The 23,057-nt window shown below is 36.2% G+C and overlaps 2 protein-coding genes and 1 pseudogene across 2 annotated transcripts; 1 reads left to right on the top strand and 2 right to left on the bottom strand.

Annotated features, from left to right (window-relative positions):
* Positions 1 to 322: 322 nt before the first annotated feature.
* On the top strand, positions 323 to 16,232 carry LOC113682445 (uncharacterized). Its single transcript, XM_027199618.2, has 22 exons — positions 323 to 652; positions 2,084 to 2,239; positions 3,247 to 3,360; positions 3,533 to 3,625; positions 4,240 to 4,350; positions 4,542 to 4,610; positions 4,735 to 4,806; positions 5,184 to 5,293; positions 5,508 to 5,590; positions 6,128 to 6,162; positions 6,920 to 7,088; positions 8,060 to 8,186; positions 8,645 to 8,759; positions 9,661 to 9,801; positions 10,254 to 10,331; positions 10,872 to 10,916; positions 11,281 to 11,410; positions 11,966 to 12,099; positions 12,721 to 12,809; positions 13,423 to 13,570; positions 14,056 to 14,124; positions 14,817 to 16,232. Exons 1-22 carry the CDS (start codon positions 530 to 532, stop codon positions 14,907 to 14,909), a joined length of 2,304 nt encoding a protein of 767 aa, XP_027055419.2. The 5' UTR covers positions 323 to 529; the 3' UTR covers positions 14,910 to 16,232.
* LOC149042806 (uncharacterized) lies at positions 5,645 to 6,047 on the bottom strand (annotated as a pseudogene).
* A 988-nt stretch (positions 16,233 to 17,220) lies between the features above and the next one.
* LOC113682444 (uncharacterized) lies at positions 17,221 to 22,784 on the bottom strand. Its single transcript, XM_027199617.2, has 3 exons — positions 22,168 to 22,784; positions 20,620 to 21,537; positions 17,221 to 19,913 (listed from the first exon to the last, which is right to left on the bottom strand). The coding sequence occupies exons 1-3, from the start codon at positions 22,548 to 22,550 to the stop codon at positions 19,049 to 19,051; spliced, it is 2,166 nt and encodes a 721-aa protein (XP_027055418.2). The 5' UTR covers positions 22,551 to 22,784; the 3' UTR covers positions 17,221 to 19,048.
* Positions 22,785 to 23,057: the final 273 nt, after the last annotated feature.

Below are 23,057 nucleotides of genomic sequence, written 5' to 3'. Positions count from 1 at the left end.
CCAATTCAGACCCGCAGGAACGTAATTTGAAGTGTGTAGAGCCTACTAAACATAACTCTCTAGGCTCTGGGAAGTCTGGGTAGTTTGGTATTATCAACTGAGTTAATAACGGAAATAGGCCGGCTAAGCCACCGAAAAGAGGTTTCGAGCGTTGGCCCTTCGCTCTGACGAAGGGCTAACGCTCGAAACGTCAACTTTTAAACTCTTTACGGTGGCTTACTTACGTTATCAGTCCAGTTGATTTTATTAAATTACCCTATTATATTCTCCCACCGACGCAGCACCACAATTGCTTTAGAAACTTATCCCCTTTATCCATCAAGGGAGTCTGGGCCTATCCGGGCCACTTAATCTTCAACCTGGCCAGGTTCCTAAGCTGTTATGATGTCGGAAAAAATTGGGGTTGGCCAGAGATAAAGGTGTAAAGAAATTTAAATTTCTACCCTAATTTGCATTGTTCGGCGGTGTTAAAACAACTTCTTGTGAAGGGTTATGAGTCATTTTTAGCGAAAAACCCTGAACATTCCTCATGACGTTTTACGATAATTATTACGAGGCCTCGGTGCCCGACCTCCCCGGCTACGAACTTGTTTTAGATGATAGTCCAACATGTCACCAATCACTGAAATACTGGACTGATCGGGCTGCTGAGGTAAGGAATTGACCAAGACTTAGATTTTTGCATCAAATCTGGGTCTTGCCTTTGGTGTGAAACGTAATTTTTTCCGTTTTTGATCTGATAACCTGCTGCCAATTATGATCAAACCTCTGACTTGTAATTATTATGTGACTTCTAGTTTCCTTGTCACGACGCATCGCCAAATTCGAGTCTGTCGTAGTTGTGTTGAATTTTTCAAACTGGTCCGGTTCATATATTATTGTATGAGATTTATAGTGTTGGTAAAATAACAAACACCACTTCTTTACTGAAATGTCAGTATAAATTCATCACAGCTGCGGTCCTCAAATATATCAAGTCATATTATAGTATAGTCATTTATTTTTAAACTAACCCGGTAATAGAACTTTAAATAGTCACTCTTCTTTTTCAATGACATATGCAGCATATTATCAGCTGTTTATCATCTCACTGCCCCAAGGGCGATAAAATCCTTATTGTTCTATTTAGAAACTTTAAAATCTTTTTAGCCTAATTTAAACAGCCAACCTCGCGATCGCTCTTAACATACGCTGATCGATGGTCAGATTTTATGAATTTGCCGAGTTTAGTTCATTACATTTTCCTCTTGATATTCACCATATTCCCAAAAATGTTTGATGAACTCCCAAAAAATTGAGGTCAGTAGTGATATATAACCAATAAATGGTTAAGTAGATTCAATTTCTTAAAAATTGCTTGAAATTTTATCTTTGAAATATCAAATCGCTCAATATGCTCGAGTTAGTTCCTCAGAAAACTAGTTAGTTTAAGAGCCAGTTAGTCACTTAGTACAACACCAACTGGGACCTTTTTCTGAAAAGACTCAGTATCTTTGTGGACCTGAGGCAATGCGTTAAAACATTCACCTTAGGAATAGTGGTGTGAGCCTTGCTGAAAAACTAGCCCATTCTGTTTTGGTTTCTGATACTTGCATTTTTTTAATTTCAAAATTACTACAGGTAATACCATGAATCCTGAATGAAAACACAGCAAAGAAAAAAACGGCCTTTCAATACAGCCTACCACCATGATCTTTGAGAAATGGGCTCTTGAGCACTAATATAGTAATTAATATACCACTTAAGAGCTCTGAGTGGTTTAATACAATGGATTATGATTTTGGAATCTGACTCTTAACCCTTTAACTCCAAAGAGTGACTGGCATCTAATTTCTCCCTACAATGTCACTTCTGAATCAAGAATTAAGGTTATGAGAATATAGGAAATGATCACCAATTGAAGAAGCTCTAGTATTTTAAACAAAATTCTGCTAAATGGCTTAGAATATATGAAAGTCATATATTTGAACTGCAGATAAAGACGTGAATGAAAGTGATCCTCGCCACAATAAGAAAAGTAATTGTTTTTCTTTTACTTTGCAATCATCCTTTTAATTACATCTGTTGTTTGTTCATGCATTAGGTGAGTCCTGCTCTATTGAAACTCACTGGCTCAGTAGAGTCATACTTCAGTACTGGAATGCAGCACAGTAAAGCGGCAGCTGGGTTTGGTAGTGCTCTGGTAGATGTCGCCAAGTCAGTGGAAAATGATAAAGACATCAGTGAACCAATAATGAAGGTAATGTCACAGATGATTTGCCAAGTATTTTAACCCTTTAACTCCCTGATCAAATGTGTAATTCTCCTAACTGTCAACCGTACAATTCTTACAATGTTAGTTCACAGAATTTTGTATTGGATCAACTAATAATCCCCAAATTGATACTTTTCTTTATTCACATCACTAATCTAGTTGATATTAATGTATTGATATTGTTAGAAGAAATTCTGTCCTGGTCACTTATGGGAGATAACATGTTAATAAAGTTAGCTTCCTGATAAGTTCTTATGGGTTGTAGACTCATATGTGTGCATGAGAGAGGAGCAGAATTCCTTTCACTGTTGCAGCATTATATGTTTTAGTCTCTCCTTGTTTCTCCTAAATTATTCTGTTACTAAAATCTATATACTTTAGTTATATTAACTACATAGCATTGAAATTTGATATCAAATGTTTGTCCAAGTCTCTTAAGTCTAATATATAAACTCTGTTTACAAAATTAAAAGTGTTATTAGGTTTGTGTGCGTGTGGAACATTATTTCTATTAATGTAACTGCATTATATTTTGAGGTCTTTTCTCTATAAGCCCAAATTATGCTGTTCTTAAATTTTTCATGTAAAAATGTTGGCAGAATTAGTTTGTATGTTTGTATGTGTGTATGTTGGCATAATTCCTATCTTTGTAGCAGCAGTATAATTTTTAGATCTGTTCTTATTTTCCTCTAATTACACTGCTGTTGAAATCTTAAACCCTTTAACTCCCAAGATCTAATTGTTCATTCTCCTCTCTTTCTGCTACACATTTCCTTGTGAATTAGTTATGAGAATTTGGTGTTAGATCGAGATAACAACTTGTACCTGATAAGTTTGAGTATTCTCATTATCTGTTTGCCAGATAGTGTATGGATATTATCATTCACTTCTGTGAGTCACAGAAAGGGTTAATAACAAAATATATGCCAATTGAAAGTAACTACATACATTATCAAGTTTTGATATTAAAAAATAATCACATCTGTCTTCAGTTTGCAGACATGTTGCAGAGAATAGAATGCTACAAGGACATGTTCCTGAGTCAAACACAGCTTCTGACTCTGCAGCCATTAGCAGCTCTTACCAAGGAATTTGAGAAAGCTAAGGTAGGATAGTTCATCCATAAAGGAATTGTTCAAAATCTTACAAAGCACTTTACTTCATATGGTTAAATATTTGATGGCCTTGCACAACTTATAACCAGGTTTTAGTGACTTTCCCTTTTTTATGTTTCACTAAGGCACTAAAATGTACCCTGTGATGTAATTTTTTATCTAGGACCTTCAGTCTCAAATGCAAAAAGCCAGAGATGGGCTGCACATTGCTTGGGAAAAGTATTCCAGCCTTGCACACCTCAGCAACTTGCAAGAGGTATGGAATATTCATAACAGACTGAGAGATTATTTTTTACTTAAAAAAAACTTCCTGTGAAAGTTCCATTCTAAAGCGATTCTGCAGTCATCGTACATCTTTCAAAATGGCATTTCCAGTGTTTCTGCGTAGGCACTGACTTCCAGGTTCTAACTTTCAAAAAACTGCATGGCCTCTGGGGACAAAGATAAGATATTTACAGCCCTCAAAAGAAAACAGAGGACAATCTTATGTCCTTTGTAATTAGTCAAAGCCTTTATGAAAAGACTTTCAAAGAGAAGCTTTATATGAACACAGATGTGGCAAACAAGTGAAATATTACAACTGTTAATGATTATCGCATCATTTCCATTTTGGATGCTCAAGTGAAAGCCAATACTGCAGCCTCTTTTTTTTCTTTGTTTTAATCCTTAAAAGTCAGAGCGGGTCATACTTATCTTTTCAAGAAAAAAAACAATCTTTAAAATTTGCCAAGGCAACAACTTTGCATATGAGATAATAAAATGAATTTCGCCTACTGACAGAGTCTTCATTATTTTTATTTATGTCATGTGAAACAACAATTCATGGAGATCAAATATTACAAAATTAATTCTTGTCTTGTTCTCTTTCAGCCTGGTGTAGTCGACCGGCTTGCTCATGGTATGCTACATGCCAGACATAATTACCAGCGAATTCTTCTCAAGTATGTGTCAACACTGAGAGATATTCACACTTTAAAGAAGGTAAGCCTGATGTGTTTCACTGGGTGATTTGAAATGTGGTAGAGGCAAACAATTACTAACCAGTGTGTTGTAAACATAACTTATCTTCTAGTGAGCAAAAAATGGATATCATACTTTCAGGTATTAAATAACATTGTGTGTTATTGTAGAAATTAATTGACATGTACCATTTTTTTTGGTTTGTTTTGCAGGTGATTATTCTTCAAAAAGTTTTAGAACACATGCTTGCCCAGTTTTCTTTCTTCAATTTTGCGTACCAGGTATTGCATTGTAAATATTAAACTTGTGACTGCTTTTGTTCCTTATAAAAAAGTTTGATACAATCTTAATTATGACATAATGTAGACTGGGTCATATACTATTCTAAGAAACTTTTTTTTTCAGACATTGAAAGATGTAGAGCCATATATGAATGATCTTTTCCAAGAACTGCAAAACACACATGCCAAACTAGAGGTAAGTTGGATTGACAGACTCTCTGATCTGGGAACATTACAAAATTAATTGGAACTAGAGCGACAGAAAACTGTTCATGTTGTGTGTCTTGTTAAATGTGTCCCACAACCAGACATTTTTCACTTACAATATCTCAATATTTGTTACTATCTGGTAGAAATCTCTTACAATGTTAATTCTGAGAATTTGACTTTAAAAATCAATCATTGCCTTTGAATTAATAACCCTCTCTCAATATGCTCTCTGTCATTGTCTGCAATTGGTTAACATTAAGGTGGTATTGAAAGAAGACATCCTCTGTCTATTACTCCTGGAAGCAAAAGGGTCAATGAGTGTTGTAACTCACATTTGATGACTAAATGAGTCATTCTCTCCAGGAAAATCTACAGAATGATGAGGATATTCAGGCAGTAAGTGAAGCAGATATTCTCACTCTATATCAGAAGGATGCCCAGTCATTTGCAGAACCACAGACCACTGTTCTTGGGTAATTTAAACCTCAGTTATTTTACTCAGTTAGTTCAGGTGACTAAATCCAACCTTGCTGCCCCGTAGATTAGTGTGTAAATTATTTACATTGCATCTCAGTTTTCCAGAGATTAGCGAACTTCATGGGTGTTATCATTCACTGATAAAAGAGTGCACATTAACTGTATTTTTGTGATCAATGGTACTCTTATCACTAATGTGATTTATTTTAGGTCTGCAGCACTGGGCCATTCTGTCAACACTGTGAATACACAAGCTGGGAAATTCTTCAACAGAATTGGGGATTTGATTCAAGGTAGTATGGAATGTGTAATAAATGGCACACTCTTTGCTCCCTAAAACTGTTGTATGTTATTATCTAAATTGCTTTCCAGAAGAAAACCTTTCGGACATCTTTGTCAATAACTAAGTGTATACAATGGGTCTTAACACATTTAATCTCGATAAAATTTTCCCTTCCAATTTCAACTAAAATTTATTAGCATCAAGATGGAAATGTTACATTCCTTGCCCTATAGACTGACTTATCTTCTCTGCTCCTCCATGAATACTGCCATTATGATTCGACAGTGATCGAGATTAACTGATTTTGTGTTGCAAGTTTCAGTACATGAATCCTCCTATCCAGTAACATTTTGATAATTGAAATTTGTCATGTAAACAATAAAACAGTTTTGAATAGGCTTGTTGTACAGCTGTAAGAATTATTTATAGGTTTGAGCAGCTAAATCTTCGGCTATAAACTTTCCTTGTGAATTGAACTATTTCTTGAATGTAAATACGAATTTTATATTAAGATTTTAAATTATTGATCAGTAATTTTGACTCATAGGATCCAAGAAATATGGCAAAGATCACCCACGTCAGGTATGGGAACTTCCCTCCTCTCTTCTTCTTCTCAAGAAATAGAAAGAACATGCTCTGGGATTTTTGTGAAATGTTACTCATTGGATGTTTATCTAGAAAATTTTCCAAGTTCCAACAGAAGACAATTTATTGTTTAAAGCCTCACCCAATGAGAAGGCACTTGCTTAATATATAATTTGGTTTTGGCTGAATTTATTAGTCAAGGATACAAGTATTTGCTCATAATGTTTTTTCTATTGGAACTTCTCTGGAAACTATACAAATATTTTGTAACAAGTATGTTCCAAGAAGAAATTTGGCTTTTGAGTGACTTCTTCTGAAGGTAGATCAACCTCCTTAAGTTCACAAATTGTTTAGAGTTGCAAGCTCTGTGGAACTTTCTGGATCTGCAAAGGAGAGAGAGTTATCCAACACAGACTGTTCAAGAAGTAAACTAAAAAGAACTATTACTTTAAGAATGTATTAGACATATATACAATTGTAATATGTATTGAACCAACCTACTTGTTTCAAGATCTCCCTTAAGGCAGTTTTTAGTTTCAATTGTAAACTGATTTATCATAATGTACCAAATTAATTTCTTGGGGGAGGGGGTCCCCATAATATGAACCCTTCAGCTCCTCTATAGCATTTTGATTGTTTGTATTCATAAACTGCAACTTCCTCTAGCTAGAATGATTAGGAAAAGCAGTTAGATTTCATGTTGTTCTTTGACCAGACACTCATTCATCTATCTTTGTTATTTAACTTGTTTTAGGATCAGGAATGGGAGGTGGTTGAAAAACCTAAGCTGTCATCATCTCCACAAGTCACCAGAAAGAATGATGCGTCGTCTTCTTCAGAGGGAAAACCCCAACCTGAGCGGCCAAGTAGTCTGCCATCCTCCCCAGCCAAGAAAAAGGAGAGCTCATCAACCAGTCCTGAAGGTGTGTACAGGAAGATATTCAGCTGTAAATCCTTTATAAGTTTGTTTATCTTTAACTTGGTAAACTTCCTTTTTATGATGATTGACATGTTGAGAGTCCTTAGATAATCAACTGAAGACAAGGCATTTTGTTTGCTGATTTCCTTGAAACATGTTGCATTGTTTGTCTACAAACATTTTTTTTTAGACAACTATGGCCAAAGCTTTCTATGTACAATAGAAATCTGTACAATTGTACATCAGTTCACCACTAGTTTAAGATTAGAAGACAAATAGGAAGCTTAATACCTTTAAACAATTGTTGCAATGGTACTTGTGACCAAAAAAATTGCGGCTGGTGTGATGGTGTGATTCATTTTGACTTAGAGACACATTACTGGGCAGATTTTCTGTATTAAGAGGCATTGAACAGAAATAATTCAGTTAAATCAACTAGTCTGGGTTGGAGATGTAGCCAACATCATTGCATTGTGTTTTTAGTTAATCCTATAACTCCCAAGGTCTGATTTTAAATTCTCCTCTCTAGCTCCTACACATTTCTTTGAAAATAAGTGATAAGAATTTGGTGTTAGATCAAGAAAACAACTTCTGCCTGAGAATTTTACGTATTCTCATTACCTGTCTAGTGGATCATGTATGGATATTACAGGGAGAAGTTACATGTTAATCACTTCTGGGAGTTAAAGGGTTAAGTATCTTGCTCAAGAACCCATTACAGTGACTTTGGCCATGGCTGGAAAGCAGACCTTTGGATTAGGAGTCCAGCTTACTTCCATAAGGCTACTGTGACTCTCATTGCATTCTGTGGCAAGACACTTTCATCAGTAGCTCTTCTCTCACATAGAGTGTAAATGGTCCCCTATAGCTGCATGGTGAAAGAGCTACGGTAACCGCTACTCATTCATCAAGGAAAGATTAGACAGTATGAATCCTATAAGAGAAGGTATTCTTGACTCTTAATTTGTATCTCAGGTACAGATGATGCACAAGATAAGGTCATCAAAGTTGTACCAGATGATCTTCTCAGTCCAAGTTCTGAAGTTGCACCACAGGACAAAAATGCTGAGCAAACACAATCAGATGGATCAAGATCTATTGAGTAATAACACAGTCATTTTCATGCTTATTAAAAGTCCCTTGATGCATTCAATAATAAAAACAAATTGGTTTAATCAACTAAATTTATAATGTAAATTGACTTCCTAAGAGAATTTCTAAAGCTTCATTTTGAGTATTGGCCCTTTGTCAAAGCGAAGGCCTAACACTGACGAAGGGCTAATGCCTAAAATGTGAGCTTTGGAAACTCTCTGTGATGGCCAATTTACATTTATTTATCAACTCAGTTGATTAAACCAAATTATTTTGTAATACCCCACCAATGCAGAACCATAATTTCGTTAGAAACTCACCCCCTCTAGAATCAAGTAACAATTTTATGTATTTAATGGTTTGTAATGCTGCAGTTTATAGTGATTAATTAACTTACAAGAATTCAAAGCTAAACAGACTTATGACATATAATTTTTTCAGTAATTCTTTCAAATGTCTTTGTTTCAGAGTATCAACAAGGGAAGGAACTCAAGTGACATCTTCAAGTGGATGGGAGCAGTGCAAAAGAGGCTATCTTCGGATAAAACAGAAAGGCTTTCCCAAGTCAAGATGGCCTCTTCTGGTAGGAATTTTTCAAAGTCTTCAAGGGTTCCCCCACTGTTTTATTCTGCATACAAGTATCTACCAACATTTTATAGACAAATCTGGTTCCAAAACTTATTAGCTAAACCAAATCAGTGGCTCCATGGAGCTACTTCATGGCATGTTTTAATTTTTCAATAAAGGGAGAACTTTATCACTTTGCCATTTACCTTCTCATAGCATTAAAGTAAGATTCATGCATCCAAACCAGGAGTGAAAATAGCTCACAAGCACACTTGGTAATTGTGTGACAAAAAGAAAGGTCAAATCCAATGAAATTTATAAGACCTCAAAACATGGTAAATCAGCTGAATGAAATCTGTAAAATGTCAAAGCATTGTAAATCAAAACAGATACACGAAAATCAACTTGAAGTGCAGCAGGACAAAGAGATTATTCCATGGAAAGTGCATACAAACAATTTTTATTCATGAGTTGCAATGCATTGAAAAAGGAACAAGTGAGCCTAGCAAACGAGTGAGTTTTTTGATGCATTGTGAGGAGTGATTACAAATCATTTGTATGCACTTTTCATGGTATGATGTTTTGATTTCAAACATAATTAGATTTTTTCACATTTCAATTCACATTTTTGCCTTTACCCCATCCCTCAGATTTATGAACAGAAGATAATAGCGCATATTTGGGGACAGAAACAAACCTAGGAGGGAAGGCTGGGGATTACTCATTTAATCCCAGTTTTAATGCCTAAATTAATTGTCTAACAGTCACGGAGATCAGAGTATGAAGTGATTGAGTGAGTGAGTAAGCGAGTGAATTCTAGGTCCATGAGGTAAAAAGCAGTATTAATGATAATCACATAGCATAGATCATTTGTAAGTTTTAATTGTGTTCCTAATAAGTTTTCTATCTTTTATCAGTACTTCATTGTAGACCAAAAGGATGGAAGACTTTTGGCTCAGGGTCAAGAGCAGATCAGTCCATCAGTTATGGAGAATCTGCTGCTTTGCACAGTAAAGTTTTGTACAGCGGGAGATGTTGACAGAAATAACTGTTTTCAGGTGACTAACATATTTGTAGTAAATTAGACATGAGAAACTTATGCACTTCTGACTGCAGGCTGAAAACTAATTGCATTTTTCCTTTAACACAAGTGCAAAGTTGTGACATGAGAGCAAATTACAAATAGCATGTGCACACTGTCAAAATTTTGTCTGTCTTGAGTTTTTGTGGTGCTTTTTTCATGCAAGTTAATGACAAGTATCAACATGGTTTTGAGTACAATGTGTTGTAAATAAGCAGTTGTATAATATTGAAGACTGCAAATTGCACTTGCCCTTTGGGCTTGTGAGATGTTGTTGTCTTTTAAAAATTCACCTGTGCTTATTTACACCAAATTGCACTTGAAATCATGTTATTACCTATTAATAATACTTAAAATTAAAAAAGGCTTTCCTTTTTTTTTTTAAAGAAAAGAAAGAAAAATCTTATCTTTATCTTTTTATCTCTGCAGCTCATTTCTCCAAGCAGTGAAAGAATATTCCAGGCAGTAACAGATCAAGAAGTACAAGAGTGGGTGACAGCCATTCAGGCAAGTCAATGTTATGTGCTCATGGGTTTTTTTACATTTTTAAATGATTTTATCAAAATGTTTGATTTAGATTAGTTTTGTGAGCTCACAACATAGGGGTTTTTAATTTGAATGTGATATTAATTCAACTCATTTTTAGGAGCTCAAGTTGAATACCCTTACATGTACATGATGGTTGTGTTGGAGGTAAAGGGGGAGATTGCTGAAGGCACAGTACAGATCAAGTGCTCTTGAGCTTGTTAATTGATATAAGCACTTTTAACTGAGAAACAAAGCTAACCAAAATGTCTTCTTTGTTTTGACTGTCTTCTGCCACTTTTTGTGACTTCATCCCCAACATGTAAGTCCACTCCAAGCAATTTTTTCTTGTGCAGGATCAGAGCAGGCAATCCAAGGCCTTCTTGCCCACTTTGGTAACCAATTAGAACACAGGATTTGCTTCATATTGTCCTCAGCTATATAGTAAAATTAGTTATTGCTTTTTAACTATGTTTCTTTCAACTTTTTACTTTTGGTCAATATTTCTTTTTTTTTCACCAGAAAGCGACAGCTGATGCCTTAAGAAATTCAAAAGCAAAATTACAGGTAAGTACAACCAGTGTGATACATGAACCAAGGAGTATTAGATGATCATGAAGTCTGAGTGTTTCCTAGGAGGACTGTTGCCAGCAATACTGACCAACAATTCATCAACCTGAGTGTAATTAAGTCATAGTCAGGGTCAAGAAAGGAGTTCTCAACGCCCAAGAGTTATAAAAGTTAGTCTGATTGGTCAGTTTTGCCATTATACAAGCTGTGCTATCATTGGCTGTACAATATCTGTTAATTTGTATCTGCCAAGAAGAATGCATTCATATCTGCAGTTATAAATTAACATGATAATACAAAAGAATATCAACTCAAATTTTTACACATGTACTCAGCCAGTTGTCTATTTTTCTTCCATCAGTCTCTTGCCAGATCACAAGTAGACAGATCTAGCCAGTCAGCCAATGCAAATAAAGTATATGCAGTTGATGCATCAGAGAGAATAAGAAAAGTAGATGGAAATTCATATTGTGCAGACTGTTCAACCCCAAGTAAGGAGTATTCATTTACTTGATTGGATGACAAAGTTCTACTTCCTCCTTGTACCATTTTTGTATATAATTATGTTTCATCTTAGGTAAGAGTTACCACAAGGCTACTGTGTCTCTCACTAGCAAGACACTTTCATTATCAGTGGCTCTACATGATCTGATGACCAGTTTCGTTCTCCTTCTTGCATCATTTTTGTTTTTTGTATCTAAGTGACGCAGAGAAACTGCATGGCACATGTGAAAGAGAAATCCCTATTATTACTTTGTTGATACAGAATGCATATCAAGAAGCTATAGAAAAATGAATCTTGTCTTAAAGAGTAACTTTAATTTTTTTTTTTAGATTATTTGAAAATTCAAGGCAGAATTTCAACAAACTGTGGATGAGTGAGGAATGATACCAAATTAAAGTCAAAACTCCTCTAATTTATTCAGATGAAATGAAGTAATTTCTTCGATTCAGTCACTTTCTTCAAAGTGAGCTGTGAGTTTTTTCACCTTTATCCTGGTCAGTTAAAAATAACCAAAGCCAATTTCTATTTTTTTTTTTTTCAGGACCAGACTGGGCAAGTATAAACCTTGGAATCTTAGTTTGCATTGAATGTTCTGGAATCCATCGCAGCTTGGGAGTGCATGTGTCTAAAGTAAGGTCACTGACATTAGACAAATGGGAGGAGCAAACTGTCAAGGTATAATTCAATGGAAATAATGATTATTTTATGGCGAGGTAGTCCTGAGGTAAATCCAAGCAATCTGATTGGTTCATGCTTGGTCCCTATTTTGCCATTTGGACCATTTCCACAGAAATGTTCTTGAGCCATGTATTTTTGTTTGCAAAAGCCAGCAAAATCAGAATGAACAGGTTTGGCCCTAGTACCATATAATAAACAACCAGTCCTCACTAACCTTGCTTGCTGGAGCTGTACAGGGGAATGTTGACTCTTTTCCTTTTTTATGGACAGAGCACAATTCAGTCCATACTGCCACAATCCCTGGCTAATATTCCCCAGGGAGCCCTCTTAGTAAGTAAGAAGTTAATATTTTAAAATCAGTGTCAATAAAACACACACCTACTTAAGCTAGTTGACAGCTCTCTCTATCCTTTTGTTGGTGGAATAAGCCATATTAGAGGTTTTGAAAAAAGTGTAAAGGTCAAATTGAAATCACTTGTCCCTGGCTTGTTATTCACTGATTTTCCTTTCGATTCTTTCTTCCTGCATGGTTTATTACCTTTTTGTATCAACCTTTGCCACCCCCCTCCCTAAACTAATGGTTGTCTCAATTAATTGTTGGCTTTTTATTTTTTTTAGTTTATGGAAGGAATGGGTAACAGCAAAGTGAATAGAATATATGAAGGCAAGCTTGGAGAATATAAAAAACCCACAAGAGATTGTGCAAAGTAAGCTCTATTTATAGGATATTGTACACACAAGAAGGAAAAGGCTCAAAATATGCAAAAAAGTAGTGTTCTTACATATTTCAAGGTGGAGTAACTTTTCAAACCAGTAGAGCAATCCTTTAACCTGTTAAATTTTCATGAATTCCAAGAGATTTTAGGTAATAAAAAGAGGTTGTTGAGGTGCTAGTCTTTACTGGTCACTACCTCAGTGAGGAGAACACTGAAAAAGAAGAATTTCCATTTATTGATATACTGCACTGACTGAAAAGTAAAGCTTAGGGTTATAATTGCATATATGGCACTCGAGAGTTTTTCCAGAAGCTTCAGCAGCAGGCCTTTTCATCAACTTCTCTCTTCTTCAGTGTGGGTTATTTTCATGACACAAAACAGTAAAACACCCAGGTCTTGATCTTAAATGAATTCTAACCTTAGCTCACCAGAGTTTTCCTATTTTTAACTGTTAAAAATATTTCTGGAGAACACTGTTCACTGAGACATGTATTGGAGGGACACCTTGCAAAAAGTGCACATTAGCAAGGGTATTGGGAGTCTTTGCTTTACAAAAGTTTTACTGTTGTTATAGCAATATATAACTTACTTTGAATCTTTGCAGGGAGGAAAGGCAACAGTTTATTCGTTTGAAGTACATTGACCGACAATTTTCCATTCCTGAGGACAATTCAGATAAGGAAATCTTAGAGGTGATGAAAAACAGACCACCGGGAGAAGGCGAAGATGAACTTTTTAATGATTCTGCAGAGGTATAAAGACACTGATAAGGAAGGTTTCATTAAAATATTTTTTGAGGCACCACAACCACCAGCAAATAAGTAGTTGAGACATGTTACCATGACAACAGAAAATTGTCCATCATGTGATCCAACGTAATGCGTCTCTGCTCAGCAGCAGTATCATGTACTAATGGACAACATCAAATCTGGGAAGGGTGCAGCTTTTGTTTTCTTTTTTTTTTTGTACCAAGTTTCTTCTTGGCTATCTGGTGACATCTGTAAATGCACTTTTTACTTGAGGTGTCTCAACATTTTTGTAACTGATTGTAGCATTTCATTTAGAGAATGAACTATATACATGTTCTCTAAAAATGCGAAATTGATAAATACAAATTGGGTCACTGTTTAATGCTATGCGAGGGAGCTGATCTAATTGCTAAGCTTTTTTGGTACAGTTGTATAACTTTGCAGTAACTTACATAGACCTGCGTTTATTATGCCTTACTTTACTGTAGTTCCTCGACTTTCTACAAGAGAGAAGCCTTCATGGAGCTAGTCCAGTCTGCCTTGTGGAAGACTGTAAGGTATTTTGTTTCAGATCTGAAAAAATGATCATGCATTTTATGTTAAAAAAGGAACAAGTATTATGAGCAAATGCAAAAAGGTAACTTGACATGAAACATTAAGTTGTACAGCTTACTATTTACACTTAATAACCCACTAGCACAATGATTCCTGAAGCTAGAACGTTTTTCTGCAGAACAAACATTTAGTTAGGAAGCAGAAGTTAGCTAACCTGTTAAATTTGAAGGAGAATTCTCTTAAGCCAGCCTCCCCAAGAAGCCCCCCTATCCAGAAAGTCTTAGATTTTCAACTAGAAAAGTTCACATTGTCTGTGGTATTCTGTAAATATAGGAAATTGACAAGTCACATTTTGGCCATCAGTAAGTTGTAACCCTTTAACTCCCAAGATCTGATGGTAAGCCCCCCCTCTAATGAGCCTCTCTTAAACAAGCCACCCTCTCTTGGTGGTGAGCCCTTGAAATTGATAGGCACCCCCCCCCTGCCCCCCAAGGCTAAGTGGAGTACCATTGGCAATCTTGGTCTTTTCATGTGATGACAGCCAGGATAAGCTCTGATAAATATTTGCCTCTACACTTTTAAGCCGTACCTTTGAATGTACCTAATGTTTGGAGGAAATGAAGAGTCATGCTATTCACTGTCTCAAAGGGAAATTTAGACACCCACAAAAACTGATGACTTTTTTTTGCTATAGGAATGTCCCACATCCTCTTGTATCCATAAAGGAAAGTTTGCCTCATCTCAGCTGATTGTCTCACCTGAAGAAGGAGAAGAAAGTGAATGTTAGAATACAATGAAAATTATGGACTAATGCAAGATGCTGTGATAACTATAATGTTATTTAATAATTTGTGTCATTGACCTGTGCTAAGAAATGAAGGTGTCATCGAAATGTAATTATCAAATGTCAAGGGTACATCACTAACATTGAACTCAGTGAATAATTTAAACCAGGGAAATGTGTTGGTGTGGCAAAAGTGTCACATAATGTCACACAAGGTCACACCATTTGTGCCATAATATTGTGTGAGAAATGAAGGTGATTGTTTGTATTTAATTAGTAACAGTTCTCTGTAGAAACTTGGTTTAAGTACCTGGTGTTGCAGTATGATGAAAATTATGAAATTATTTCATCATGAAATTATGGTTATAGTACAGTCTGATGTGCAGCAAAGTTAAGAGACTCTGGTTTGCCTTGACCTCTGTTGACTACTTGACATACTAAACTTAGGAATTGGAAAAAAAAAAGAGAATGCTGGAAGAGTTCTGTACAGAAAAAAGGGTCATTAAATGCTATAGCATATAAGCTATCAAACTGAATTCAGAAAGAGGCATAAGTCAACACCATTTCTTTCCTCAAAGTCAGGAATATTCTTGAAGTAATAACTGTGCAAATTGTTGAGAATGACAAATGTGTGGTTCAGATACGGTAATTTTGTTGTATTTGATGTATGTAAAAATAAAAAAAGTATATTCCACCCTACAGGGTGTTAATCTTAAGTATTGTAACATACCCATGAATTAGGGTAAGAGACCATTTTTCTGTTGATAAAATGTAGGATCTGATGTGTAAAGTGATAGGTTACAAAAATCAAGTTTGGAATATTTTTTAAAAAATTGCCATGACCAGAGAAGGATAGCAGATTGCTGCCACATCCATGAAGCGCATTTGCTTTCAATGCAATTTTTATTGGGAAAATCAGTTCTTTTCTCCCTGTTTGAGTGCAACATTTCAACCCAGCTATTATCAGAATGAGTCCTTAAAAATCAGGGGTTTCAATCAGGAGTGTAATTAGGCCCCTTTCTCCTATTAGGGTTTGGGGAAGGTTTCCCCCAGTAAAATTTGAAACCTAGAAGCTTAGAAATTTAATTTACAGCATCTAAGAGTGATTGTAGGGTAAACATATGGCAGTAAGAGGTCTTACAGGCAGTGGTAGACTGTCAGTAATTGAATGGAATTGAAACTTGTTAAGAATCTGGAGGTATTTAATAGATAGCCTCTGTGGTGGTATTGTTTATTTTGATAAATTAATTTGATTGGGTACAATGTGACTACGCCTCATGGCTGATTGGCTTGAGTTAATTAAAGGGAAAGGAATGTTGTGACTAAGGAAGTTCACGGATTCTTTTTGGAAGAAGGGGATTGACTTATTAAGTCTTAAAGAATCTTCAGGCAGCAGGGGCCCATTTCTGGAAAGTCAAAGTAACTTTGCAGGCCCAATGTGATATTTCTAAAATTTAAATCTACAGAATGATAATGCAAGTCTTCACTCAAACACCAGTCTAACCAGTTTCTTTTCCTGAAATATCTTTGTTTGAATTTCAAATCACTCAAAATTGTGATCTTCAATGAAACACAAGGAACAAAAATCCACTTTTTGGGCCAGTTAAGTCAGTGAGTCTTTTGCAAAACATGCCCCAGGATTGGCATGCAGTGAGGCAGCTCACAATTTCCTGTAAGTCTTTTCAGAGTGCACATATGATGTAACATGTCAAGTAAATAAGAACCACCATGATATTCAAGAGGTAACTTATGAAGTGTTGGAGATTCTCAGTTCCCAGGTTTGTTGTTTGTTGCACAATTAGTTTATCTCTGACATTATGTTGCACGTAAATTTCTTGTAACATCTAAATTATATTTTGTAAACTGACTGTTGATTAGAAGTACATTATTTTAAATTCATAATTGCCACAGTTATTAGTTTGTCAAAATCCCAGGTTCTTTTTTCAGGGCACAGTTATTCAAAGGTTGGATAATCCTGTCCAACAGATAAATCATTATTCAGTGGTTAAGCATTGACAATACAAACTGCGCTATCCAGCAGATAGACATTTACCTGTTGAATAGATCGAGTTAACCATGCTTTGCACAACTAAGGCCTGAAAGGAAAATATTTTCACACAAAAATGAAAAAAAGATAATTTTTGATAACTTCTAGCTTTCCCTAACAGGGCTATGTTTTCATAGGTTTTCAATTATCACAAAAGGTTATTTTCATGACCAAGAGACAGTTTACCTTCCTCGTTGAAGTAAAAGAAGGTAAAAATTTACTACAGAAAAGGAGTTGGTATTGTCATCAGTTATTACAGCTCATGAGTACTGTTTCAATTTTTTTTTAATAATTATTAAGATAGTATGGTACAGTAACGTGTATCTTAATTTATACAGAGAAATCTTACAACTGCATACTACTGACTATTATTCCATTTTATGCCATTTTAACATATTAGAGTTATGGAATGGGTGAAATATGAAATATAATTACACTGTAGAACAGCGCAAAATATGGATGGAAAGTGGAGAAACAAAATGGTAGCCATGAACAATCCAAACTTTGATTATCTCCTGGGCCCAGTTGTTCAAAGGCTTATTTGCACTAACCCAGGGGTTAAAATTTTAATCCAGGGTTTCTGTATTTCTCCATTCAAAAGCTGTTCAGGGATAATTTTCCCAATTCTTTTTAGAACATTCAATCATAAAATTATAGACAATTGGAGTAAAACTGAATTTTCTTTTAAGCTTTCAGATCTGAGGTCAAATTTCACTTTAACCCTGGGTTATCTTAACCCACCTTTGAACAACCCAGCCCTGTTCTCTAGGATTTGCCTTTTAAGCAATTAACTTTAAAGGGCATGAATTGTTTTTTTTTTAATTTGTTCATGAAGTTGTTGGGCCTTATGCAATCAGTGCGATGCTCAGATAAAGCTGTGCGATGTATTTAAAAAAACTAAAAGCCAAAACACTATAAAATAATATAGTGAACATAAAAGTGGAATACTAAATGCCTTATTTGATGGTTTAACATACAACACTAGAAGACATTTTGCTCCTGGTGCAAACACAACACAACTAGAAAAATATGATTACAAATTATGTTAAACCATTGAATAATGTGATGATCAATTCAAAGCTTCAACATAATCATCCCCCCTCTCCTTGGCAATGCACAGATATTTGTTTGTCATTTGTGCCCAGAGCAGTGGGGAATTTAGGTTCTAAGCATGGTCAATGAGAAGAATTTGAAATATGATCAAACCAATCTCCAAAAGTTCAAGAAGGGGGGGAAGAATGTTGAAGCTTCAAAACGATAGACGCATAACATGTATACATTTTAATGCCAGGATTTTTGACAATGTGTGTTAAGTTATCAGTAAATGCACGACAATAAACCAAACTAAGGTTGATACCTAACAATTTAGAGAATAAAATCCTTTTCAGTTAGTCAACTGATACTTATGGACACTAATTTTGTTACATTACTGTCACTGTCTACTAAAAACAGTAGAACTGTCTATCAGCATCTCAACTAAAAACAAAACTAAAACAAACAACTATCAACAACAAGTATTTGAGGAAAGTACAAATGGTACAAAATTACCTTGAATAGCAAAAGCAGATTAATATTTTTAATTCCACTTCGTCTGGGATGTTTGCTCAGTTTGTGCAAATACAGAACAGCAGGTTTCACTAACCACCAGGAGTGGTAAATTGGACATAAATAAAATGCTCCTAATTCTGATAAGTGATTTTCTCCTTTGTAATTAACAAGGTAAGATGGAAATGCGAAATCTTGCATTACAAAACAACCAAGACCTCTGAATAAACTTTGAATAAAATCCAGGCTCTTTAAATACTGAATCAGATCTAAGTAAAAAAGATTCCATGCCCCTGCTGGTCTGTTCTGTTGTAGATTACAGACGATGTCAACATGTGGTAAGAACAAAAATATAATAAAACAAGAGCAGCTAAGTGTGGCCCTGATGTTTTAGTTGTTCATAGTGACATCATCCATCCAATAGATCATGGGTAAGATCCAATCAAAATGTAAGTATAACTCAAATTATCATATGATAACATCTGCAGTTACATTCTATTGGTGACAGCTTTAAGTACTGTTGGACAAGTTCAGAGCACTTTTCATAGATTCAATCCTCTTCAGTATTGTTAACTTTCATTTTAGCATTATCAAGGAAGAGTTTAAATTCCTGTGCAAGTTCTACATCAGATGCTATTGCCCATAGACATGCAGAGTAGTGAACGCAGTTTAGGGATCGCAACACTGGTAAAGAACTTCCTTTGTTGACTGTACAACTGAAGACAGGATTCCAAGCCATACATGGCCTTCCAGAACAGAACACTTCAATTCGCAAACCACCATTTGCTTTTGTCCTTTCAAATCGCACATGAACAAACCCAATAAGATCTGGAGCCAGGCTACCACCCTGCTCAAAGTGCAGCTGATCAACCACAACAAAAGTTCGTTCTGACACGCACTGCACAAGAGCCACATTTTTGCTATCGCACCTCAAGTTTAGATCTTTTAATGAGTTGGAAACCTCTCCACTAAAAAATTCACCAGATAGTTTTTCTTGATCAAGATAAAGGGCTCTGGAATTGTTTATTGATCCCTGGCTACGGCAAACCTTGGCATGTTCACACAGAAAGGAAGGAGCTTTGCTGCCCAATTCCCTCGCAGTCACACACGGAGGATAGTCACATGAGTAAACATCTCTCATTCTGTTATCTGGGAAGTTGCGCTCACACCAAACAAAACACCTGTGATCTGGTCCTACTTTGCTTCTTCTTACAGAGAAAACCATCACTGTTGAGTTTGATGGGATTTGAAGCTGAACTGCTTGGCGCTGTTGCTTCTTGTTTCGCTTGAATGGAGGATTGGACTCGTTCAACAAAGACTTGCAATGCTTGCACACTTTTGAACGGCAGCCAATTAAACATTGGCACTTTTGACAAGGCATCACTCCTCTTCGAGTTGCATTCCCAGGAAGCATTCTGGAAGTAAATGAAAAGTTCTTAAAAGAAGCCCTTTACCCTTTAACCCTTGAGAATAATAAGAATCTAATTCCCCCTCACAATATCACCCATGAACTAAACACTAAGGTCATAAGATTACATAAAACAATTACCAACTATAGAAGTTCTTGATCATTAAACAAATTCTGCAAGTCGGCACCTTGGAAAATGTGTAGAGAGCAGTTTGAGAATAATGCCTAATGATGTTAGGATGTTAAGGAGCTACATAATGATTTTTAGAGCAGCATTACAACCCACTTTAATCTTTCCAATCTTTGGCTGTCTTTGTATCGTTAGGACTATTCAAATGTGTAACTCTATGGTTCTATTTTAACAAAGGCTGAGGTAATAGAAACAGGTTCTTAAACCTCATTTAACCTAACATCCAATTAGTTATTCTCCCTACTTATTGCAATACTTTTCCTTGTAAATTAGACAGGAGAGTTCGGGCTTATTTTAAAACAACACCCTCTCACTTATAAGCTTGTCTGTTCTCATAACCTGCCAACAGGTAATGACTCAAACTTATCAGTTACCAGTTGGTATCTCAATCCCAGACCAAATTCTTGAAACTAATTGACAAGGAATGTGTAGCAGCTATAGGGAAGAATTAACAAGCAGATCTTGGGAGTTAGAGGTTTCAAATTCACAAAAAACTAAAAATCTTACAACTGGCTGTAAGTACCTTAACTGAGATTCTGTTGGTCTGGACTCTGCAACATTATCAGCCATGTCTTCCTCAACAGTTGATGCCACACTTGACCGAATTTCCACCACTGCAGTGCCATCATCAATTGACTTTGGACGTATTTTGCGGTACTTTGCCTGGCTTGACAGATCATCTTCTATAACAATGTGTTTTGTTTTGACTCCAATCAGACTTGATGTACCCGTGCTAGACCTAGTATTGTCAATCACAGGATTCAGTGCAGTCCGTATTTTCTTCCCATTCTGTTGAGCCAAATGTCCAAGAAAAAGTGCAACTGAATTTGCATCATAAGAATTCTCTGGGGTGCCTACAGCAGCACCTGCCATTTGTATTTGTTCCTGCTCTTGCTCTATCTCCTCATTGCCACCTTGTTGCTGTTGTTGATCAGAGTTTGGCTGTGCCATACTCAATTTATCTGTCTCTACCCGCTCACTGGGTGGTATGAATACACTACTGTTTTGATTTTGCACAAGAAGAGTTTGGATCAAATCTTGCAGACTGGTATGATAGCTCTTTTTTCCTACCACTCCTTCTGTTGCCACAGCATCACCAGTAACTACATCATCTTCCTGAGTTTCTTGTCCAAAACTTATTGTTGTATCTGTTCCAGAATCTTCCACCTCCTCCTTTGCAATAACTTCTGGAACAGTGCTTGAGATCTCTGAAGTTGCCACCTCAGTTTCACCATCAATCACCACAACATCCAATTCAACACAAGTTGTACCCCTTCCATCATCATAATGATTAGATTCTTTACTTTGTTTGGATTTTCTTGATCTCTTTCTAGGCTTTCCAGGGCTACAAAATTTGCACTGCTTAGAACGGTAACCAATCTTCTTCATGCAGATAGGGCATGTCTTGACTCCTCTCCTTGTGGCATTAATACCCAGAAGTCTAAAAATAAAAAAAACATAGGATTCTTCATAACAATACATCCAATACTATATTACAAAAATATTACTGTGTGCACATGTACCACAAATAATTGGTTTCTACAATAGGCAACAAAAGCGTTGACATATTGACCTCTTCAATCCCCTCTTTTCCTTATTAAATTTTAAAATAATGCATTCATCCCCTTCCCCCAGGGCAAGTCTGTGATCTTCTAGCAACAAACAGGCTACATAGAATGGGGAAGAGGGGTCTTGTCCATGATTTATAGCATGGTGCAAACAGTAATGTCATTCTCCACAAAAAAAGAACTCTTCACCCAGGACATCAACTAATTTTGATGCCAATTGCAGCTTTCCAAACAGTTCAACACCTGAGAATCTATGACAGATAACAGGGTTGGAATTCAAATTTAAGGAGCATGATCAAAAGCTCTTTCTTAGCCCTGCTGCCTTTGGACCCACAAGAGAGCTAACCTGTTACAGAGGGTGCCACATGACTTCTCTAGTGATAGAGAGGCACAGAAAAACTAATACAATGTTTAATCACTCAAATCATTGCCCTGAAAATTGCTCAAAGTGTAAAAATCCTTACATTACTTTATCACTACAGAAATTTAAATTACACTTGTACCTTCCGGGCGGATTCGATTCATTTTCAACTTCAATTTTTTCACCCTCATTTCCAGAATCTGTTGGCTTTGGCTCAATTTTACGCAGGCCCGGAGACTGCACACTGCCCCACATGAAAGTAGTTCCGACTGTCACGGCAGAAGGTGAAGACGAGTGTACGCTCCCTGATAAGAGCTTAGCCAGTACTTCGCTACTATTCGAAGAACTGGATGTAACGTTGTTGCCTGTAAGAAGTTTCACAATAACATGATCCTCTGCAGTTGCCATTAACGAAGTCTCCAAGATCGGCGCAGGATTTGAAACTTGCTCCGAAGACTGATCGCTCCAAATCGTCTCGTCCGACATTATTAATTCGACATCAGCTGTCTTAAACTCTATCTTCATGTAAACAACGTCTTTTCATAGGTTATCTATCGCCTCTCGATCGCTACCGCGAGGGAAAACTTCGCCAAATTACTTTCAAGTAGAGACTTAAATTATCTCTATACGACAAAAAAAGGAATTCCCGTCAACAAACCAGACAAACTATATTACCTTACGTAACCGTGACAATACAGATTTGTCTAGAATAAATGGCGAACCGAAGCATGGTGGACAAAGTGACAGCCTGCGATGTACACCGCTGGTTAGCTAACACGTGACAAGAATAAAAGCATAGTTCCCCATCGCATACAATGCAGAACTTGTCATCAACATGTCCAATAAGAAGCGCACACATACCTAACTCGTTCCAAATGGGCTTTCCAAAATAAAATGTGATATATCGATACCGTTTGCTTAAAGGGAAAGGTTGGACTCATTGAGACTTGCCTCACTTCCTACGAGCAAAATTGTCTTAGTCCTCCAAATGATAAGAGCGCTAAGTTGGTACTTGACTAATGCCAGCTTACG

This window comes from Pocillopora damicornis, chromosome 7 (assembly GCF_964200805.1).
Source record: "Pocillopora damicornis chromosome 7, jaPocDami1.2, whole genome shotgun sequence".
Lineage (NCBI taxonomy): Eukaryota > Metazoa > Cnidaria > Anthozoa > Scleractinia > Pocilloporidae > Pocillopora > Pocillopora damicornis.
The sequence above is the reverse complement of the archived record's forward strand: the minus strand, read 5'-3'. Positions and strand labels throughout refer to the sequence as shown.